Raw genomic sequence first — 17141 nt, forward strand, 5'->3', positions numbered from 1 at the left:
CAGTGTCAAAGGTTGTCACTGCAGCCATTGGGCTTGACACTTCTGATGCCAACATCGATGGACCGCACTAAGTACCAAAACTTTTTTTTTTGTACTGGACTTCTCTGGCTTTGTATTCTTTTACACATGTAGGATAAGAACACAGGAAGTGGTGTTATGGTCCGGCTCAACACTATGAGATCAGTCCCAGAGATGGCCCTATTATTCTGGGAACCTTCTGAGACATGAAAGGAAAAAACAGCTGGCACTTAATCAAACAGCTCAGTGGTGAGGGGAAAAAAAGGCCACTTATCCCCTGGAAAGGTCGATACAACCCAGCTGGAGCTCTAACTTAAGAGGGCCTTTAGAGTTGAAAAAGAAAAACTTAAACCTGGGCAAAAAGCACAAGAGATACTAAAGGGGCTAAAGAACAAAAAATTAGGAAAGTAAGCAAAATACTCACAGGGAAGGCACCAGAAAAAAATATAAAGGGAAAGTTTGTGGTTTCTTCTCATTGCTTCAAACGCGACCATCGAAGACTACTGGTTCCATGCTTGCACGTCAGGTGCATGCATTGTGGGATGCTGCTAAGGCCTCTTAAAGAAACAGTATATGCTGAGCAGTGTCTGCACCAGGCTCTGTCTGATAACATCATAGGGATGGGAGATTATTATGGCCAGCATGTCCTCAGAAAACACTATTGTACCATTTGTTTTCCACCACCTCTCAAACTAATTGATGTTCCTTTTCTTTCCTAAATTAGATTATAAACTACCTTGACCTGCCTGCAATGAGAGGCAGTATACAAAATTCTTGACTAAAGAAACATGCTGGTCAGAATGTTCTTTTGTGCCATATAGTCATGCTAGAGGTTACTGACCCCTTTCTTCCAATGCAGATGTTTACGTGAAAATAACAGCATTCATTCGCTGAGAAATTTTGTTATTAAAGTATATATACAGGCTTCATTTAATCCTTTTCCCATAATTTTCATATGAAATTTTGTTTAAGCTGAATAAAAAACGAAAGGAATTGACCCCAAAATATTCACAAAGAAGAAAATCCAGAGAAAACAAATAAAAACTCTGTGGAGTGACGATGTTCCTAAATGGACTTTATTTGAAAGTGTCAAAGTTCCAAAGGTACACTGAAATCAACCACATAAAAATAAATCATCCACATAAGAGCCTTAAAGGACCTAGTCCGCTAGGGATACAGGACCCAACACAGTCCGCGTTTCGACAAAAAGTCTTCTTCAGGGGTTCCTGGGGGTCCTGTAAAGGTGAGTACGTGGGAAACAATTGTGTGGTGAGCCGGAAGTGAGACACTGCTTGCATTTGCAATGGAAAGGGGGAAAATATTTTATGTGGATGATTTCAGTGTACCTTTGGAACTTTGACACTTTCAAATAAAGTCCATTTAGGAACATCGTCACTCCACAGAGTTTTATTTTGGTTTAAACTGAATAACCACATACTAAAATAAACTGAAATTCTCAGAACACAGACTAATATGGTATTTAAAAAACAAACCACACCCATTGGCTAGTTAACTTCAGGAAAATACCTACCTGTTCTCAGTTTCCAGTTCATTCTTTCGCATATTTGCATCATCCAACAGGCTCTGTAATAATGCAATTTTTTCATTGTCTGAACCCTCCTGGTTGAGTTTCAGTATTTTGTTCTCATGCTGAAGACGAATTAATTTCTCCCTGGATAAACAATTCAAGCACAGCCATATATTGTACTTGAAAATCTTTGTACTACAAATCGCAACATAATTATTTTAAAAACTTAACATGCTAACAAAGAGAAGCTGTATATTTGTAAGCCAATTTACACACCTGCAAATAATGTACATAAATTAAAGGCAGCCAACACTGGATACACAACTGCCAATAACATCAACCTTATGCCAATTCCTTAGCACGTCTTTATGTACCCTGATCTCATGATGGCAAAATTTTAGCTAAAATGAATCAGGGATTTTTGGTAGGCATAGAGAAGAGGTTAAAAGAAGGCTAAGTAGGTCAAATACCATCCTTGCCTTGCTTCTCTTCTTGCTATCATTTTATTCACTCTAGTAGGTTTCTTCTGCCCAGCAATATGGCATACCTTAGCTGCCAAGGTAGATCTTTCAGAGTGTAGCTCACTAATGGCTGGGACCAGTTTGAAAGAGGACAGAGGCAATATTCAACATTACCCCTCTTAAATATTAGCCAGTAGACAAAAGCAATCATTAGATAAGTTGCAGGAAAATATAGTAGTGTAGAAGATGTAGTGTACTTGAACTTTACCAAAGCTTTTGATACAGTGCCACATAGGCGACTGATAAATAAACTGAAGGCATGTGGTATGGGCCCCAAAATGACATACTGGATTAAAAGCTAGTTAAGTGATAGTCAAATCAATTTTGTAACACTGTTTGTCCAAAGTAACCATCCCATCTGGAATAGGATTCCAGACAGTAATGAGAGGTGAACTGAGGACCAAGCAGCTGCTTTGCAGATTTAATCAATGGGAGTGGAGCACAATAATGCAACTGATGCTGCCATATCTCAGACCTTATGTGCTGCTATACACGACCCCCCAAGCTGCAGCTTAGCCTGATGCTGCCATATCTCAGACCTTATGTGCTGCTATACACGACCCCCCAAGCTGCAGCTCAGCCTGAGCACAGCAAAATAAAATACAGGCCGCCAGCCATGTGGAAATAGTTCTTTTGGATAAAGGACAGTCCAATCTGTTAGGATCAAAGGAGATGAACAGTTGAGGAGATGTTCTGTGAGACTGAGTCCTTTGCAAGTAATAAGCCAAGGCTTGTTTGCAGACCAAGGTATGAAGAGCTGTTGCACCAAGATGAGAATGAGGTTTTGGAAAGAAAACTGGAAGCACAATCTATTGATTGAAGTGAAAATCTGTGATCACTTTTGGTAAGAATTTATGATGGGTGCTACCTTAACGTGGTGGAATACCGTAAAGGGTAGGTCTCACACTAACATCTGAAGCTTACCCACGCGACGTGTATAAGTGATGGATATTAAAAATACCACTGTCGAAGTGAGATATTTAAAATGAGCAGAAGACACTGGTTCAAATGGAAGCTCCATCCAGCTAGTGAGAACAGTAGTAAGATCTCAAACCACCGGAAGCGGCTTAAAAGGTGGTTTGATATTGAAAAGGCCTGCCATAAACCTGGAAAATAGGATGCGCAGCCAGAGATTTATTGCTGACCTGAACATAGAAAGCACTGATGGTACTCAGGTGGAATCTGACTGTTAAAATCTGAGTTGGATAAGTGAAGAAGATATTCCAACCCTGAAGATATGGAGGAGGATGAAGCATCAAGATGCTGAAGATCACACCATGCTGAAAACCATGTCCACTTCTGTTGGTAGCACTGCTGCATGGAAGGTTTTCTGGATGCAGCTAAAATGACTAACAGAATCAGAGAGATCGCCATCTGTTGAGGTCAAGCTGAAAGGTAGCAAGCTGTCAAGTGTAATGACTGTAGATTGGGATGCAAAAGAGACCCTTGACTCCAAGTGAGAAGAGACGAAAAGATCTGCAGGGTTATTGGACCTTTGACTGAGCTGAAGCAGAAAGAAGAACCATGGCTGCCTAGGCCACCAAGGAGCTACGAGGGATCATGGTGGCCGATTCTTGAGTGAGCATTTTAAGTATGAGAGGAATTAGAGGAAACGGATAGAGGAACTTGTCCCTCCCATTCAGAAGAAAAACATCTGCCTCCAGAAGATGATGGAACAGAATTGAGGCAGTTTGTGATTGTGGGGAGACATAAATAGGTCTATCCAAAGAGTTCCCCACTGAGAAAATATCTGACCTTGGAATGAAGTGTCCACTCGAGGAGCTATCTGCTGAGCTTATCAGCAAGTATATTTTGTGCTCCTTGAAGATAGACAGCTTTGAGGAAAATGTTTTGAGCAATTGCCCAATTTCAAATCTCCTCAGTTTCTTGACAGAGAGCCAGAGAGTCCATCCCTCTTTGATTGTCTATGTAACACATTGCGATTTAAAGGACAGGATTGGATATACTGTTGAAAAGTCTTCAGAGCATTCCGAATCACTGAGTTCCAAGTGGGTTTTGTGGAACTTTTGTTCTTGAGCAGACTAGTGACCCTGTGTTCTGAGACTGTCCAGTAGACTTCCCAAGCATATATGGACGAGTCTGTGGTCGAAACTTTCTGATGTGGAGGAATTTGAAAAAGCTGCCCTTTGGAAAGATTTGACAAATCTATCCACCAATGAAGAGATTGCGGAAGCGATGATGTCATTGAAATCTTTTGAGAGAATGGATCGAGAGCTTGAGATCATTGAAACACCAGAGACCACTGAGCTGTTCTAAGATGAACGTGAAGGAGGTCACTTGCACTGTAGATATCATGTGACCTAATAAGATCATCACTGGACTGACGAGCTGGATTGCAGATGATAGACTTGATTGCAAAGGGGAACAAATGTTTCTGACTTTGAATTGTGTCAAGCAGGGTCCCTATGAAATATAATAGTCAACCTCCTTGACTAACTCGTTAATGCATATCATCTGGTATGCATTAACGAGATAGTCAAGGAGGGTTTTTTTTTGCCAATGAGGTGGTTTCCCTTTCCAGTATAGCTTGCAAGTATAGATATACTGTGGCATACAGGGATCTGAGACTTTTTTCCTCCTTTAATAACTGTTTGAGTAACTGGTTTGAATAACTGAGAACATTGGTCAGTAAGGAGAACATAAGAACATAAGAAGTTGCCTCCGCTGAGGCAGACCATAGGTCCATCCTGCTCAGCGGTCCGCACCCGCGGCGGCCCATCAGGCCCATTGCCTGAGCAATGGTCTATACCTATCTATACCCCCCAATCCCTTTTTCTTCTAAGAATCTATCCAAACCTTCTTTGAAACCATTTAATGTTTTCTTGTCTACAACAGCCTCTGGAAGCGCGTTCCATGTATCCACCACCCTCTGAGTGAAAAAGAACTTCCTAGCGTTTGTTCTAAACCTGTCCCCTTTCAATTTCTTCGAGTGCCCCCTTGTACTTGTGGCGCCCCTTAATTTGAAAAATCTGCCCCTGTCTATTTTTTCTATGCCCTTCAGGATCTTGAAGGTTTCTATCATGTCTCCTCTAAGTCTTCGCTTCTCCAGGGAGAAAAGTCCCAACTGCTTCAATCTGTCGGTATATGGGAGATTTACCGACAGATTGAAGCAGTTGGGACTTTTCTCCCTGGAGAAGCGAAGACTTAGAGGAGACATGATAGAAACCTTCAAGATCCTGAAGGGCATAGAAAAAATAGACAGGGGCAGATTTTTCAAATTAAGGGGCGCCACAAGTACAAGGGGGCACTCGAAGAAATTGAAAGGGGACAGGTTTAGAACAAACGCTAGGAAGTTCTTTTTCACTCAGAGGGTGGTGGATACATGGAACGCGCTTCCAGAGGCTGTTGTAGACAAGAAAACATTAAATGGTTTCAAAGAAGGTTTGGATAGATTCTTAGAAGAAAAAGGGATTGGGGGGTATAGATAGGTATAGACCATTGCTCAGGCAATGGGCCTGATAGGAGAAATTAGGTCCTTACCTGCTAATTTTCTTTCTGTTAGTTTGTAGACTGGTATAGTCCTTACGAATGGGTTATATGCCTCACTGCTACCAGCAGGTGGAGACTTGTATATCAGGCTAGAATCTGCCTAGCAACTCAGTCTGTCGAATAGCCAAGCAGAACCTAGGAAAGACTTCAACTGAAAACAGTACAACACACTCCGGACAAGAGTGGAAAAAACCCAAATACTTATAAACTACTGTTGGAACATGTGTAGTATAGAAAACATCCCCACAGCTCACCAGCTAAGCCAGCTGAGCCATAGCCGCTGTTCTTACTTCTCCCTGGCCCTAGAAAAATTCTAGAACCCACAGAAAAACCAAAATCTGCAAGCGAGCAAAATAAAAACTCGCAATCACCGCACAAAGACAGACAGGGTGGGAGACTATACCAGTCTACAAGCTAACAGAAAGAAAATTAGCAGGTAAGAACCTAAATTTTCCTTCTGTATCGCTTGGTAGACTGGTATAGTCCTTACAAATGGGACGTACCAAAGCAGTACCCATTAAGGGTGGGACCCCCGAAGGGCCGACACCAGAACATGTTCACTGAATACCGCGTCCTGATGCACTTGAATATCCACACGGTAGTGTCTTACAAAGGAATGCAGAGAAGACCAAACTGCAGCCTTGCAGATATCCACTGGAGGCACCAGAGAAGATTCAGCCCAAGAAGCTGCCTGACTCCTAGTGGAATGAGCCTTAAGAAATTCTGGAACAGGATTCTTCTTCAGAGATAAGCAGAAGCAATAGTCTCCTTGATCCAGCGTGCAATCGTAGTCTTGGAAGTGCCATCCCCCTTACGAGGACCCGCTAGAGGGACAAAGAGATGATCTGATTTTCTGATCTCCTGGGTCCTCTGCACATAAGATCGAAGGACCCGACTGACATCCAACTTGCTTAGCTGTCTCTGCTTGGAAGAACCCTCCTGGCTACCCAATACCGGACGAACCACTGCCTGATTGACATGAAAAGGAGAAACTACCTTTGGCAGAAAGGAAGGAACAGGCCTCATGAAACCTGCTCCCTAGAAAACTCAAAAAAGGGAGCCCTACAAGAGAAAGCCTGCAGCTCAGAAACATGTCTAGCTGAAGTAATAGCCATCAAGAAGACCGCTTTAAGAGTAAGGTCCTTCAAATAGCAGTCGCCTAACGGTTCAAAAGGAGGATGCACTAGAACTGACAGAACCAGATTCAGATCCCAAATTGGAATAGAGGTTCGTATGGGAGGCTAGAGCCACTTGGCTGCCTGCAAGAAGCGAATCACATCACGAATAGCAGTCAAACACTGACCTTTCATTAATCCCCGAAAGGCTGACAAGGCCGCAAGCTGAACCTGGAGAGAAGACCAAGTCAGTCCCTTATCCAGGCCATCACTGTTGTCGCCCACGCTTTTTAACATTTATATCTCATCCTTAGGACACCTATTGCAGAAGCTGAATTTAGATTTTTACATATATGCAGGTGATATTTCTATTTTAATTCCTTTGAATAACATAACAAAAGAAATTTTAGAACAAATTTCTCACATCATGATTGAAATAGAGCAATGGACAACCAATTTTAAACTGAAACTGAATACAGAAAAGACAAAAACTTTTTTAGCAAGTCCAAATGACAAAATAACTAAGATATCGCTTCACCTTAATGGTCATGATAACTCAATTTTAAAATCTATAAAAATATTAGGAGTTACTTTAGACTTCCATCTAACTTTGGTAGAACATATGAATTTGGTGGTGAAAATGCTTTTTTGCACTATGGAAATTAAAGACCATCAAAAAATATTTTGACCCTTTGTCTTTTAGATTGTTGGTGCAGGCATTGATACTTTCTATATTGGACTACTGTATTACTGTTTATTTGGGCGCACCAAAGAAAGTTGTGAGAAAATTGAGAATAGTGCAGAATATGCCTTGAACCGCAAGGTAATGGCGGAATAGAAATCTCTAATGTAATGTAATACGGTTTTTCACCTGATATATGGGCTGAAGAAAAGCGACCATATCAGTCCTTATTATCAATTATTGCACTGGTTGCCAGTGGAAGCACGAGTAATATTCAAATTTTCATGCCTTTGTTTCAAGTTGGTCTGGGGACTGGCCCCTACCTACTTGTTATTTCATTTTGTGCTATATAACCCCATGAGGGTAACCAAGAATTGTAACTTATTTGCATATCTGAAGATTTTAGGCTGTAAAGTTATGTCTTTTTAAGACAGGATGCTTGCATTTTAAGCAATTAAACAACAGTCCTGGTTGGGCAACTATATTAGCGGAGCCATATTGTCTTACGACTTGGGAGTTCTGGTCAACAAGTCGATGAAGCCGTCCGCGCAATGTGCGGTGGCGGCAAAAAGGGCAAACAGAATGCTAGGGATGATCATGAACAGATCAGAGGTTATCATGCCGCTGTACAGGACCATGGTGCGCCCTCATCTGGAGTACTGCGTACAACACTGGTCGCCGTACCTGAAGAAGGACATGGTACTACTCAAAAGGGTCCAGAAAAGAGCGACAAAGATGATTAAGGAGTTGTAGGAGCTGCCGTACAGCGAAAGATTAGAGAAACTAGGCCTCTTCTCCCTCGAACAAAGGAGATTGAGAGGGGACATGATCGAAACGTTCAAGGTACTGAAGGGGATAGACTTAGTAGATAAGGACAGGTTGTTCACCCTATCCAAGGTAAAGAGAACGAGAGGGCACTCTCTAAAGTTAAAAGGAGATAGATTCCGTACAAATGTAAGAAAGTTCTTCTTCACCCAGAGAGTGGTAGAAAACTGGAACACTCTTCCGGAGTCTGTCATAGAAGAAAACACCCTCTAGGGATTCAAGACAAAGTTAGACAAGTTACTTCTAAATAAGGACGTACGCTGGTAGGGCGAGTGTCAGTTAGGGCGCTGGTCTTTGACCAGTGGGCCGTCGCATGAGCGGACTGCTGGGCATGATGGACCACTGGTTTCACCCAGCAATGGCAATTCTTTTTTTTTTTTTTATAACTTTATTTTTATTGAATTTAACATACTTTACAAGTATAACTACTTGATTTAGAAATACAGAATCATGTTCCAAAAGAAAAACATCATTAAACATTATGATCTTTAAAATAAATATATATGAAACTTAACTCTTCCTTAGACCTCAATTAGAAGGAGGAAAAAAAAAACCTAAGATATTATAGGGAGTAATATTACAATGATACAACAAAAAAATAAAAGTAAAGACTTAAACGCTAGAACCCAGCATTTCCTTTAAGCTACATTCCCTCCACTAGATAAACCTTTGAGATCTAAAAAGGAACGTAGATGATCTGGTGTAAAATACACATATTTCAGGCCCTTAAACTTAATGACACATTTGCATGGATAGGCTAGCAAAAAAGTAGCACCTAGCTTCCTTGTCTCTTCTCTCATGCCCAAAAACATTTTCCGTCTTTCCTGGGTTATTCTAGTTACATCATGATATAACCATAAACGTTGACCACAAAAAAGTGATCCAGACTTTTTAAAGAATAGCCTCATAACTGCATTAAGATCTTGTTCAAAGATGAAGTTAACAATTAAAGTTCCTCTTTCTTTAACTTCCATAGATGACTCCTCTAATATTGCCGTAAGATTTTGCAGGTCTTTATCAGTAACCAAATTCTCACCCTTAGGTATATCTAAATTTCTTTTTGAAGTAGGTAAAAAGTATACTTTATTTAAAGGCGGAATCTGATCTTGCGGATAATTCAAACATTCTACCAAAATTTTTTTTTAAATCTCAATGGGTGATATTGCCGAAATCCTTGGGCAATTTAGGATTCTCAAGTTCAATCTTCTGTTAAAGTTCTCAATCATTTCTATTTTACGGGCTGTAGAATTTTGTTTTTTAACAATGATGGTAATTGAATTTTTCAATGAAGCTGACTCAATTTGTATTTTATCCATGCATTCTTGCTTGACTTTTAGCAAACTTTCAGAAAAGTTATCCATTTTCTTAACCATTACCTCAATATCTGAGGCAGTCTTCTCCACCTTCACATCCAGTCTCTTGATAGCCTCCAAAAGTATCTCCAGTGTCACTGCTGGGGTGCTTGTTGGTGCTCCTTCTCCTTCAGCAGCCCTTCCACCCAGCGTTCCAGCTAGGGAAGTAGCTCCTCCCATTGCCTGCTCCGGGGTCTCCAACTCCTCTCCCTCGGGGCCAAGCTCGACACTCTGCGCCTCTGCTGGACATGGAGGCGCAGAGAGATGCGGTGGAGACAACGATGTCAGCAAGTCCAGAGACCCGAGTGCTCCCTCACTCAGGTACGACGCGGAACTCTCCCGCCGCGGGGACATCTGGGCGTCGGCTGGGCTCAGCGGCTGCAAAAACCGCTGAATTGACTGCTGGGCTGGAGACGATGTGAGCAATGGCAATTGCCCCGCTCTCACACTCCCCTTCCTCTTCGCATGAGGCATTCCGACAAAGTAAGTATCTGGTTCAAGTATTGATATGAAGAAAAAATGCTAAGCCTGCCGAGCACAGCTACATAGCGTCCGCCATCTTGTATTCCTCCTCTAGCAATGGCAATTCTTATGTTTTTATGTTATGTTCTGAAAAAAAATTAAGACAGTTCTATTTGATAAATTTATCTCTTAATTTGATGTTTTATTCTCAATATAATAATTTTACTGCATTAACTTAAATTTTTTATTGTCTTTTTAGTTAATATGCTGTATTCTTACTATTAATATTTTGTATATCGCCAATTGTCCAGTTTTTTCTCTTTTGTGTAAACCGCCTAGAATTCTTTTGATTGAGGCGGTATAGAAAAAAAAAGTTATGTTATGTTATCCTGCAAGAACTCTAAGATGTTAGGCAGGGAAGCGTGAAAAGAGACCACTCCACGCACATCGCACCACTCCTCAAATAGACGCCAAACCCTCACATAATCCCGAGAGGTGGAAAGCCTCCAGGACCCCAAGAGAGTTGAGATTACTTTATCTGGATACCCCTTCTTACCTAGGCGACCCCTTTTAAGATCCAAGCCGTTAGACAAAAGGGACCTGGATCCAACATTAGAATGGTCGTCCAAGAGAGGCAGAGGAAGAGGATCCGCCACCAGAAGCCTCACCAGATCAACGCACCATGGTTGTTGAGGCCAATCTGGAGCCACCAGAACCACGAGGCCCGGATGGCGAATTATGCAGAGAAGAACTCTGCCCACTAATTGCTACAGAGGGAATACATACAACAGCCCTTCCGTTGGCCATGGTTGAACCAGAGCATCCAGGCCCTCGACCTGACTGTTTCAGCGACGACTGAAGAAGCGTGATGTTTTGGCATTGATACTTGTGGCCATCAGGTCCATGAGGGCCTGACCCCAACACTGCATAATCAACTGAAAAGCCACCGGGCTGAGACACCACTCTCTGGGATCTAGCACGTGACAACTGAGGAAGTCCGCTTGAACATTCTCCACTCTGGCTAGGTTGGAAGCTGATATTTCTTGAAGGTGCGACTCCGCCCAGAGCATGAGCAGAGTTGCCTCCTGTGCCACCAAAGTGCTCCTGGTGCCCCCCTGATGATTGACAAAGGCCACCGCCGTGACACTGTCCAAAAGAACTCTGACTGACTTGCCCATCAGTAAGGACTGGAAGGTTAGCAACACCAGATGGATGGCTCTGGTCTCCAAGACACTGATTGACCAATAAGCCTGGACACTGAGTTCCCAACCGAGAAGACTGGCATCCGTGAGCAGCACTGTCCACTGCAGCTGATCCAGACTCGCCCTTTGTTCAAGATGGGGAGTCTGGAGCCACCAACGAAGACTGTCCCAAGCTAAGCCCGGAAGCAGAACAGGGTGATCCATGTCAATAGGAGCTATAATTGCTGATTTAGGAAAATTCAGTATTCTTAAATTAAGTCTTCTATTATAATTCTCAAGCTGCTCAAATTTTTTTTTCTGGAAGAAAAGTCTGTCCTTAACAAATATTGCAGACATATTTTGAATTGAAGTTCTCTCTTTATTGATATGGTCAAACTTAAAGAGTTAGTCTCAGTTTAAATGTTATGAACATGGGATGAAAGATCATCGATTTTACTTACAACCACAGACATATCAGTAGTGGATTTAGTAGCAGCAGCAGTAGTAGTAGCACTTGCCAAATGCTGTCCAGTGTCACCTGCGAAGATCGGTTATCTCCTGCTTCTTGTGATGTTAGAAACTCAGCGCTCAGGCCAGCATGAGGTCCCCCACTGTGTGAGGGTGTCAGACTTATCAGGACCTCGGCATTCACACTCTCAATATCCTCCTGCGCTGGGTTAGGTGGCAAACGGGCTGCCGGAGGGGACGAGATCTCAAGCCCCAAACTTCCGGTGGTTCCTTTCATTGGAGTTAATGCTGGGTTCCTTCCCCCTTCAGTGCTGGCCAGTGAGCTGGTCAAGAAGCGATCCATTGAAGCTTGCCTGGGCGTGGGGAGTTCCACCCGAAGAGAGCCCTTACATTTAGTATGAGGCATCTTCGGTTCTCCCAAAATGAAGAACCGCCACTGCCGCAATAATGCTTTCTCCCAAACTTCAAGATTTATAATGTTACAGTAGCAGGTACCCTTGGTGCAATCCCTGAAGATCTGGACCACCACAAATATATTTCATTATCTTCTACATATTTCTCCTCTTCATCTTTGAGTCTCACAATGCCACTTTTGCACTTCTTCCTATCACTAATATATCTAAAAAATGTCTTGTCTCCCCATTTTACCGTGTCAGCTATTTTTTCTTCCATTTGCATCTTTGCTTTCCTAACTACACAACCAGCCTCTCAACTTTTCCAGATATTTTTGCTTGCCTTCCTCTATCTGTGACCTTTTGTAGTTTATGAAAGCTAACCTCTTATTCCTCTCCTTCTCAGCTATTACTTTTGAGAACCAAAGCAGCCTTCTTTTCCTCTTACTTTTACTTACTTGCCTCAGAAAAAGGTTTGTCGCTCTTACAATTACTCCTTTCAGTTTTGCCCACTGCATTTCCACTTCTTCCAGACATTCCCATCTAGACAATTCCTTGATGTAATACCCCATCTGAACAAAATTAGTTTTTTTAAAGTGTAGAACCTTTACTTTTGAATGAGCCTTCTCTAAACTCATCTTAATATTAAACCGTATCATGCAGTGATCACTGGATGTCAGATGATCACCCACTGTAACATCAGAAACTTTCCCCATTTGTAAGCACTAAGTCCTGTATAACCCCCGTCCGCATGGGTTCCATTAGCAACTGCTGGAACAGTTCTCATTGTTGAGAATCCAGGGTCTCCCTACTTCTAGAAGATCCCAATCAATATCTGGAATGTTAAAATCACCTAGTAAAACTTCCTCTTTTTTAGATATATTCTGAATGTCTATTATTAAATCTCTGTCCACTTCTTCTGTCTGTGAAGGTGACCTGAATATCACACCAATGTAAATATATTCATCATTCCCTCTTTTCAAATTGATCCACAATGCTTCTTCCTTGCCCTGAAGATCCTACAATTGTGTAGCTTTAATATGATCTTTAACATATAATGCTACTGTCCCTCCTTTTCTTCCTAACCTGTCTTTCCTGACAAATATAACTACATCCCAGTCATGGTTTTCCATGAACCACGTCTCCGTGATCGCCACTATTTCCAACTCATCATCCTCCATCATGGCTTCTAGATCCAGAATCGTGTTTCCCATACTGCGAGAATTAGTATATACTGCTTTCCAGACATTGCCCCCTTTTCCTGTCCATGTAGATATATTCAGTCATTTACTTACCTGAGGGCTAATACTCACCCAGGAGCTTTGATCACTCTGCCCTATCACTTCTAGTTTGAAGCCCTCTTCAGTAGATTAGCCAGACTGCTGCTGAAGACATTTCTTCCCTTCTTTGATAGATGTACACCATCTCTGCTCAGCAGCCTTGGAAAATTATCCCATGGTCCAAGCAGCCAAAACACTCTCAACAACACCATGCATGTAGCCATGTAGCATTCATCTCCAGGATGCAAGCTTCTCTGCCCTGGCCTTTACCCTCGACAGGGAGGATGGACGAGAATACCACCTGTGCACCTGACTGCTACACCTTCTCTCCCAGAGACACAAAGTCACTTTGATACGTTCACAGGAGTACCTGCCAGTATGTACTGCCAGTATTGTTAGTGCCATCGGATAATAGTCATCAGGCTTGATGAGTCTCAGCAAGCTCTCCGTAACATCTTGGATTTTGGCACCAGGCAGACAGCATACCTCTTGTGACATGTCTGGTCTGCAGATGGATGCTTCTGTACCCCTCAGAAGGGAATCACCAACTACCTTACGTCTCCTAGTGGTCACGGATCCAGTAATCTTTGGGATTTCAAGGTTTGGTCACACAGCACTGTCTATGAGGGAGATTTTAGCCAGTAAACAAATAACTGTACTGGAACACCCACCCTACTCACCCAATGACTTTTTCTTTAACCTGAAGATAAAGGAAATATTGAAAGGAAGAAATTTTGATGACATTCAGGATATCAAGGGTAATATGACAACAGCTCTGATGACCATTCCAGAAAAAGAGTTCCAAAATTGCTTTGAAGGGTGAACTAGACGCTGGCATCTATGAATAGCTTCCCAAGGGGAGTACTTCAAAGGTGACCATAGTGATACTCAGCAATGAGGTATGTAGCACTTTTTCAAGGATGAGTTCATTAACTTGTCAGACCTTGTACGTCTTTTACGCACTGGAATTTGCTTTATAGCATTACTTATATGCAAAAACCCCTATAATACTGATCTTTTTTTTGTAAAATAGTTGCCTCTGCTGGGCTACTAGAACACACCTTCCTATGACTTTCTCTCTCAGGCTGTTAGTTTAGTGTAGTGCTGGAAACTAGCTCACAAAAGAAATACTATGTGATCAATGATGACATCTGTACCTATTTTGCCCAAAACATGATTCTTACGGCAAATAATTTGAGAATTAAAAACCTAGAGAAAGAGGCCATAGACTCATAATTTGTAAGGTATTGCAAGGTATGTACCATGGACTTAACCCCCCATCCTACAATTCTGATTTATATCTTGTGTGTAACCATACTTATATTCCTCAAATTTTTTTCTCTCTCAGTATCTCCCTGTGCCTGCTTTTAACAATAAACATTTGTCTCAATTTAAGTTATCACAGTTAAATTTTACTTACTTGATTTCTGGTGTTATAATTTCTGATGCTAAACTATCTGAGGATTCTTGATTACCCAGTGGCATCAGTCCTGTTAAGTAAAACAAAATTTCAATTGTATATAACAAACAATTGTGCTTACCTAGTATTTAAGTTAACACAGACTAAACCATGACACAGACATACTTAACTGCACTCTGTGACTTTAAAAAAAGAAGTTCATATAGCTTGTTCAAAGTGTAAAACAAACCCTTGAGGGGAATAGTCCTTTAAGTTACATCTTTCTCATGTAAACCAAACACTTACCAGATAAAAAAAAATTATGCCTCTCCTAGGCTCACACCCCAGTGGATTAGATAGGCACTAGAGAATGACACGGTGGCGGTTTACCCGCGGCCACCGCATTTTAGCCGCGGGTCACCCGCCGAAAACGGGGAAGAAAACTAGCAGTCGCTGCGGCGACGGGGACAAGGCCATTCACCGCCTGCGGGGCGGTGAATGGTCTTGTCCCTGCAGTGAGGCATGAAGGATCGCGCGGTCCCCGCAGCTCACACCCGCCTGCCCAATCGATTCTAGTGTTTAGCCAGCTCTCTCCCTTCTCCTCACCTTAGTTTGTAGATTTTCTTTTTCGGCGACCCGCACGCGCGGCTGCTCAGTGTTCAATCTTCTGCTCTGACGCAACCGGAAACAGGAAGTTGCAGCAGAGCAGAAGATTGAACACTGAGCAGCCGCGCGTGCGCGGCTCTCTGATAGCATGCGGGTCGCCGAAAAAGAAAATCTACAAACTAAGGTGAGGAGAAGGGAGAGAGCTGGCTAAACACTAGGATCGATTGGGCAGGCAGGTAGTGGCTGCGGGGACCATGCGATCGCTAGTGTTCCCGGCTCAAATTGGAAGGAGGGAGTGAAAGGGGAAAGGATTCTGGGCCAAGGGGATGAAGTCGGAAAGAAAAACCCACAGCAGGAAAGAAAGGGAAGGACTGGCAGGTGAGCCAGATGCTAGAAGCAGGGGGGGGGGAAGAAAGAGGGAAAAAAGCTAGATGGGGTTGAAAAGAAGAGACACACTGGTATGGAAGAGGAAGATAGGGGAAATCTGGACACAGGAAGGTAACAGAAAGAGGGGAAATTATGTGCATGGGGCATAGGGACAGAGACATAAAGGGGACAGAGACATAAAGGGGACATGCCATGGGGATGGTATATGGACACAGGGGGGGCAATGACAGATACATAGGGGAGATATTAGAAATGGAGAAAATAGGAGCACAGAAGCGAGATGGTTTGTGGGGATGGGACAGGGACCGAGCTCGCAGGCTCCAGTGGCTTGCACAAATTACATTGTAACGTGCCATGAAAATAAGAGGGAGGAAGGTAGATAGATAAGCCACGTGAGAGGAGCTGAAGGGTAGTAGAAAGGAACAGATGGTAAAGGAGGGAGGGAAGGGTGGTGGTGGAAAGGAATAGGACAGACATTGAAGGAGGGTGGAGAGGAACAGACCCCAAAGGGAAATGTGGAAGACAGAGTGGGAAGAAGACAGATGCCAGACTATGCGGGAGCGGAGGGAAGAAGATGGGTGCTAGACCAATTGGGGGGGGGGGGGGTTAAGGGAGAGGCACAGTAACAGCAAATGGAAGACGCAGAGAGAAGACACACAGTGGATGGAAGGAATTCAATGAGAAGATGTGGAAAGCAGAAACCAGACAACAAAGGTAGAAAAAAAAATTATATTTATTTATTTATTTTTTGCTTTAGGATAAAATAGTATATTAGTTGTGTTGATAAAAATTTATAAACAAAGCCCTGCCAGCTGAACATCTCTTTCTCTAGTTCAGCAGCAGGAACTTTGATTTATAAGAAAGGAATAAGCTAAATATTACAGTACTAAGGCTTATATGGATGCAGCGGGGACGGTGACGGGGCGGTGAATGGGATGGCAGTGGCGGTGACGGGGCGGTGAAAGGGATGGCGGTGACGGTGATGGGGCGGTGAAGGGAACGGCGGTGACGGGGCGGTGCAGAGGATGGTGGGCCGGTGACGGGGACAGATTTTTTCCCCGTGTCATTCTCTAATAGGCACAAAGCTATCTGCTGACATGAGATCACTAGCATGCCTGATTCAAGTTCGTATATCACCATTGTCATAACTCCACATGGGTGATTTATAAGAAGTTAAGAACATAAGAAACGCCCTCACCGGATCAGACCGAGGTCCATCTAGTCCGGTGATCCGCACACGCGGCAGCCCATTTACGTACTCCTTTTTGGAGACCCGGATTTACCGTATCCCTCAATATGATATGCAAACTGAACATCCTAGGTATGCCACTCCTGCCTACTTAAATCGCTCAGGGCTCCCCAATTGTTGATAGTTGGCAGTACTTAACCAACTAATGCCACTGAATACTGGCTTT

The 17141-nt window shown here is 42.8% G+C and overlaps 1 protein-coding gene across 5 annotated transcripts in view; it reads right to left on the reverse strand.

Annotated features, from left to right (window-relative positions):
* The window catches only part of HOOK3 (hook microtubule tethering protein 3), a 366964-nt gene that overhangs the window by 104678 nt on the left and 245145 nt on the right, over window positions 1-17141 (reverse strand). For all 5 annotated transcript variants that reach the window (XM_033916879.1, XM_033916887.1, XM_033916867.1 and 2 more), the window contains 2 exons: window positions 14755-14824; window positions 1550-1690 (listed from right to left, as the gene is read on the reverse strand). In XM_033916879.1, coding sequence (XP_033772770.1) covers window positions 1550-1690; window positions 14755-14824 — 211 coding nt within the window. The remainder of the gene's footprint in view (window positions 1-1549; window positions 1691-14754; window positions 14825-17141) is intronic.

The sequence above is a fragment of the Geotrypetes seraphini genome, chromosome 1 (genome assembly GCF_902459505.1).
Source record: "Geotrypetes seraphini chromosome 1, aGeoSer1.1, whole genome shotgun sequence".
In the NCBI taxonomy this organism is placed as follows: domain Eukaryota; kingdom Metazoa; phylum Chordata; class Amphibia; order Gymnophiona; family Dermophiidae; genus Geotrypetes; species Geotrypetes seraphini.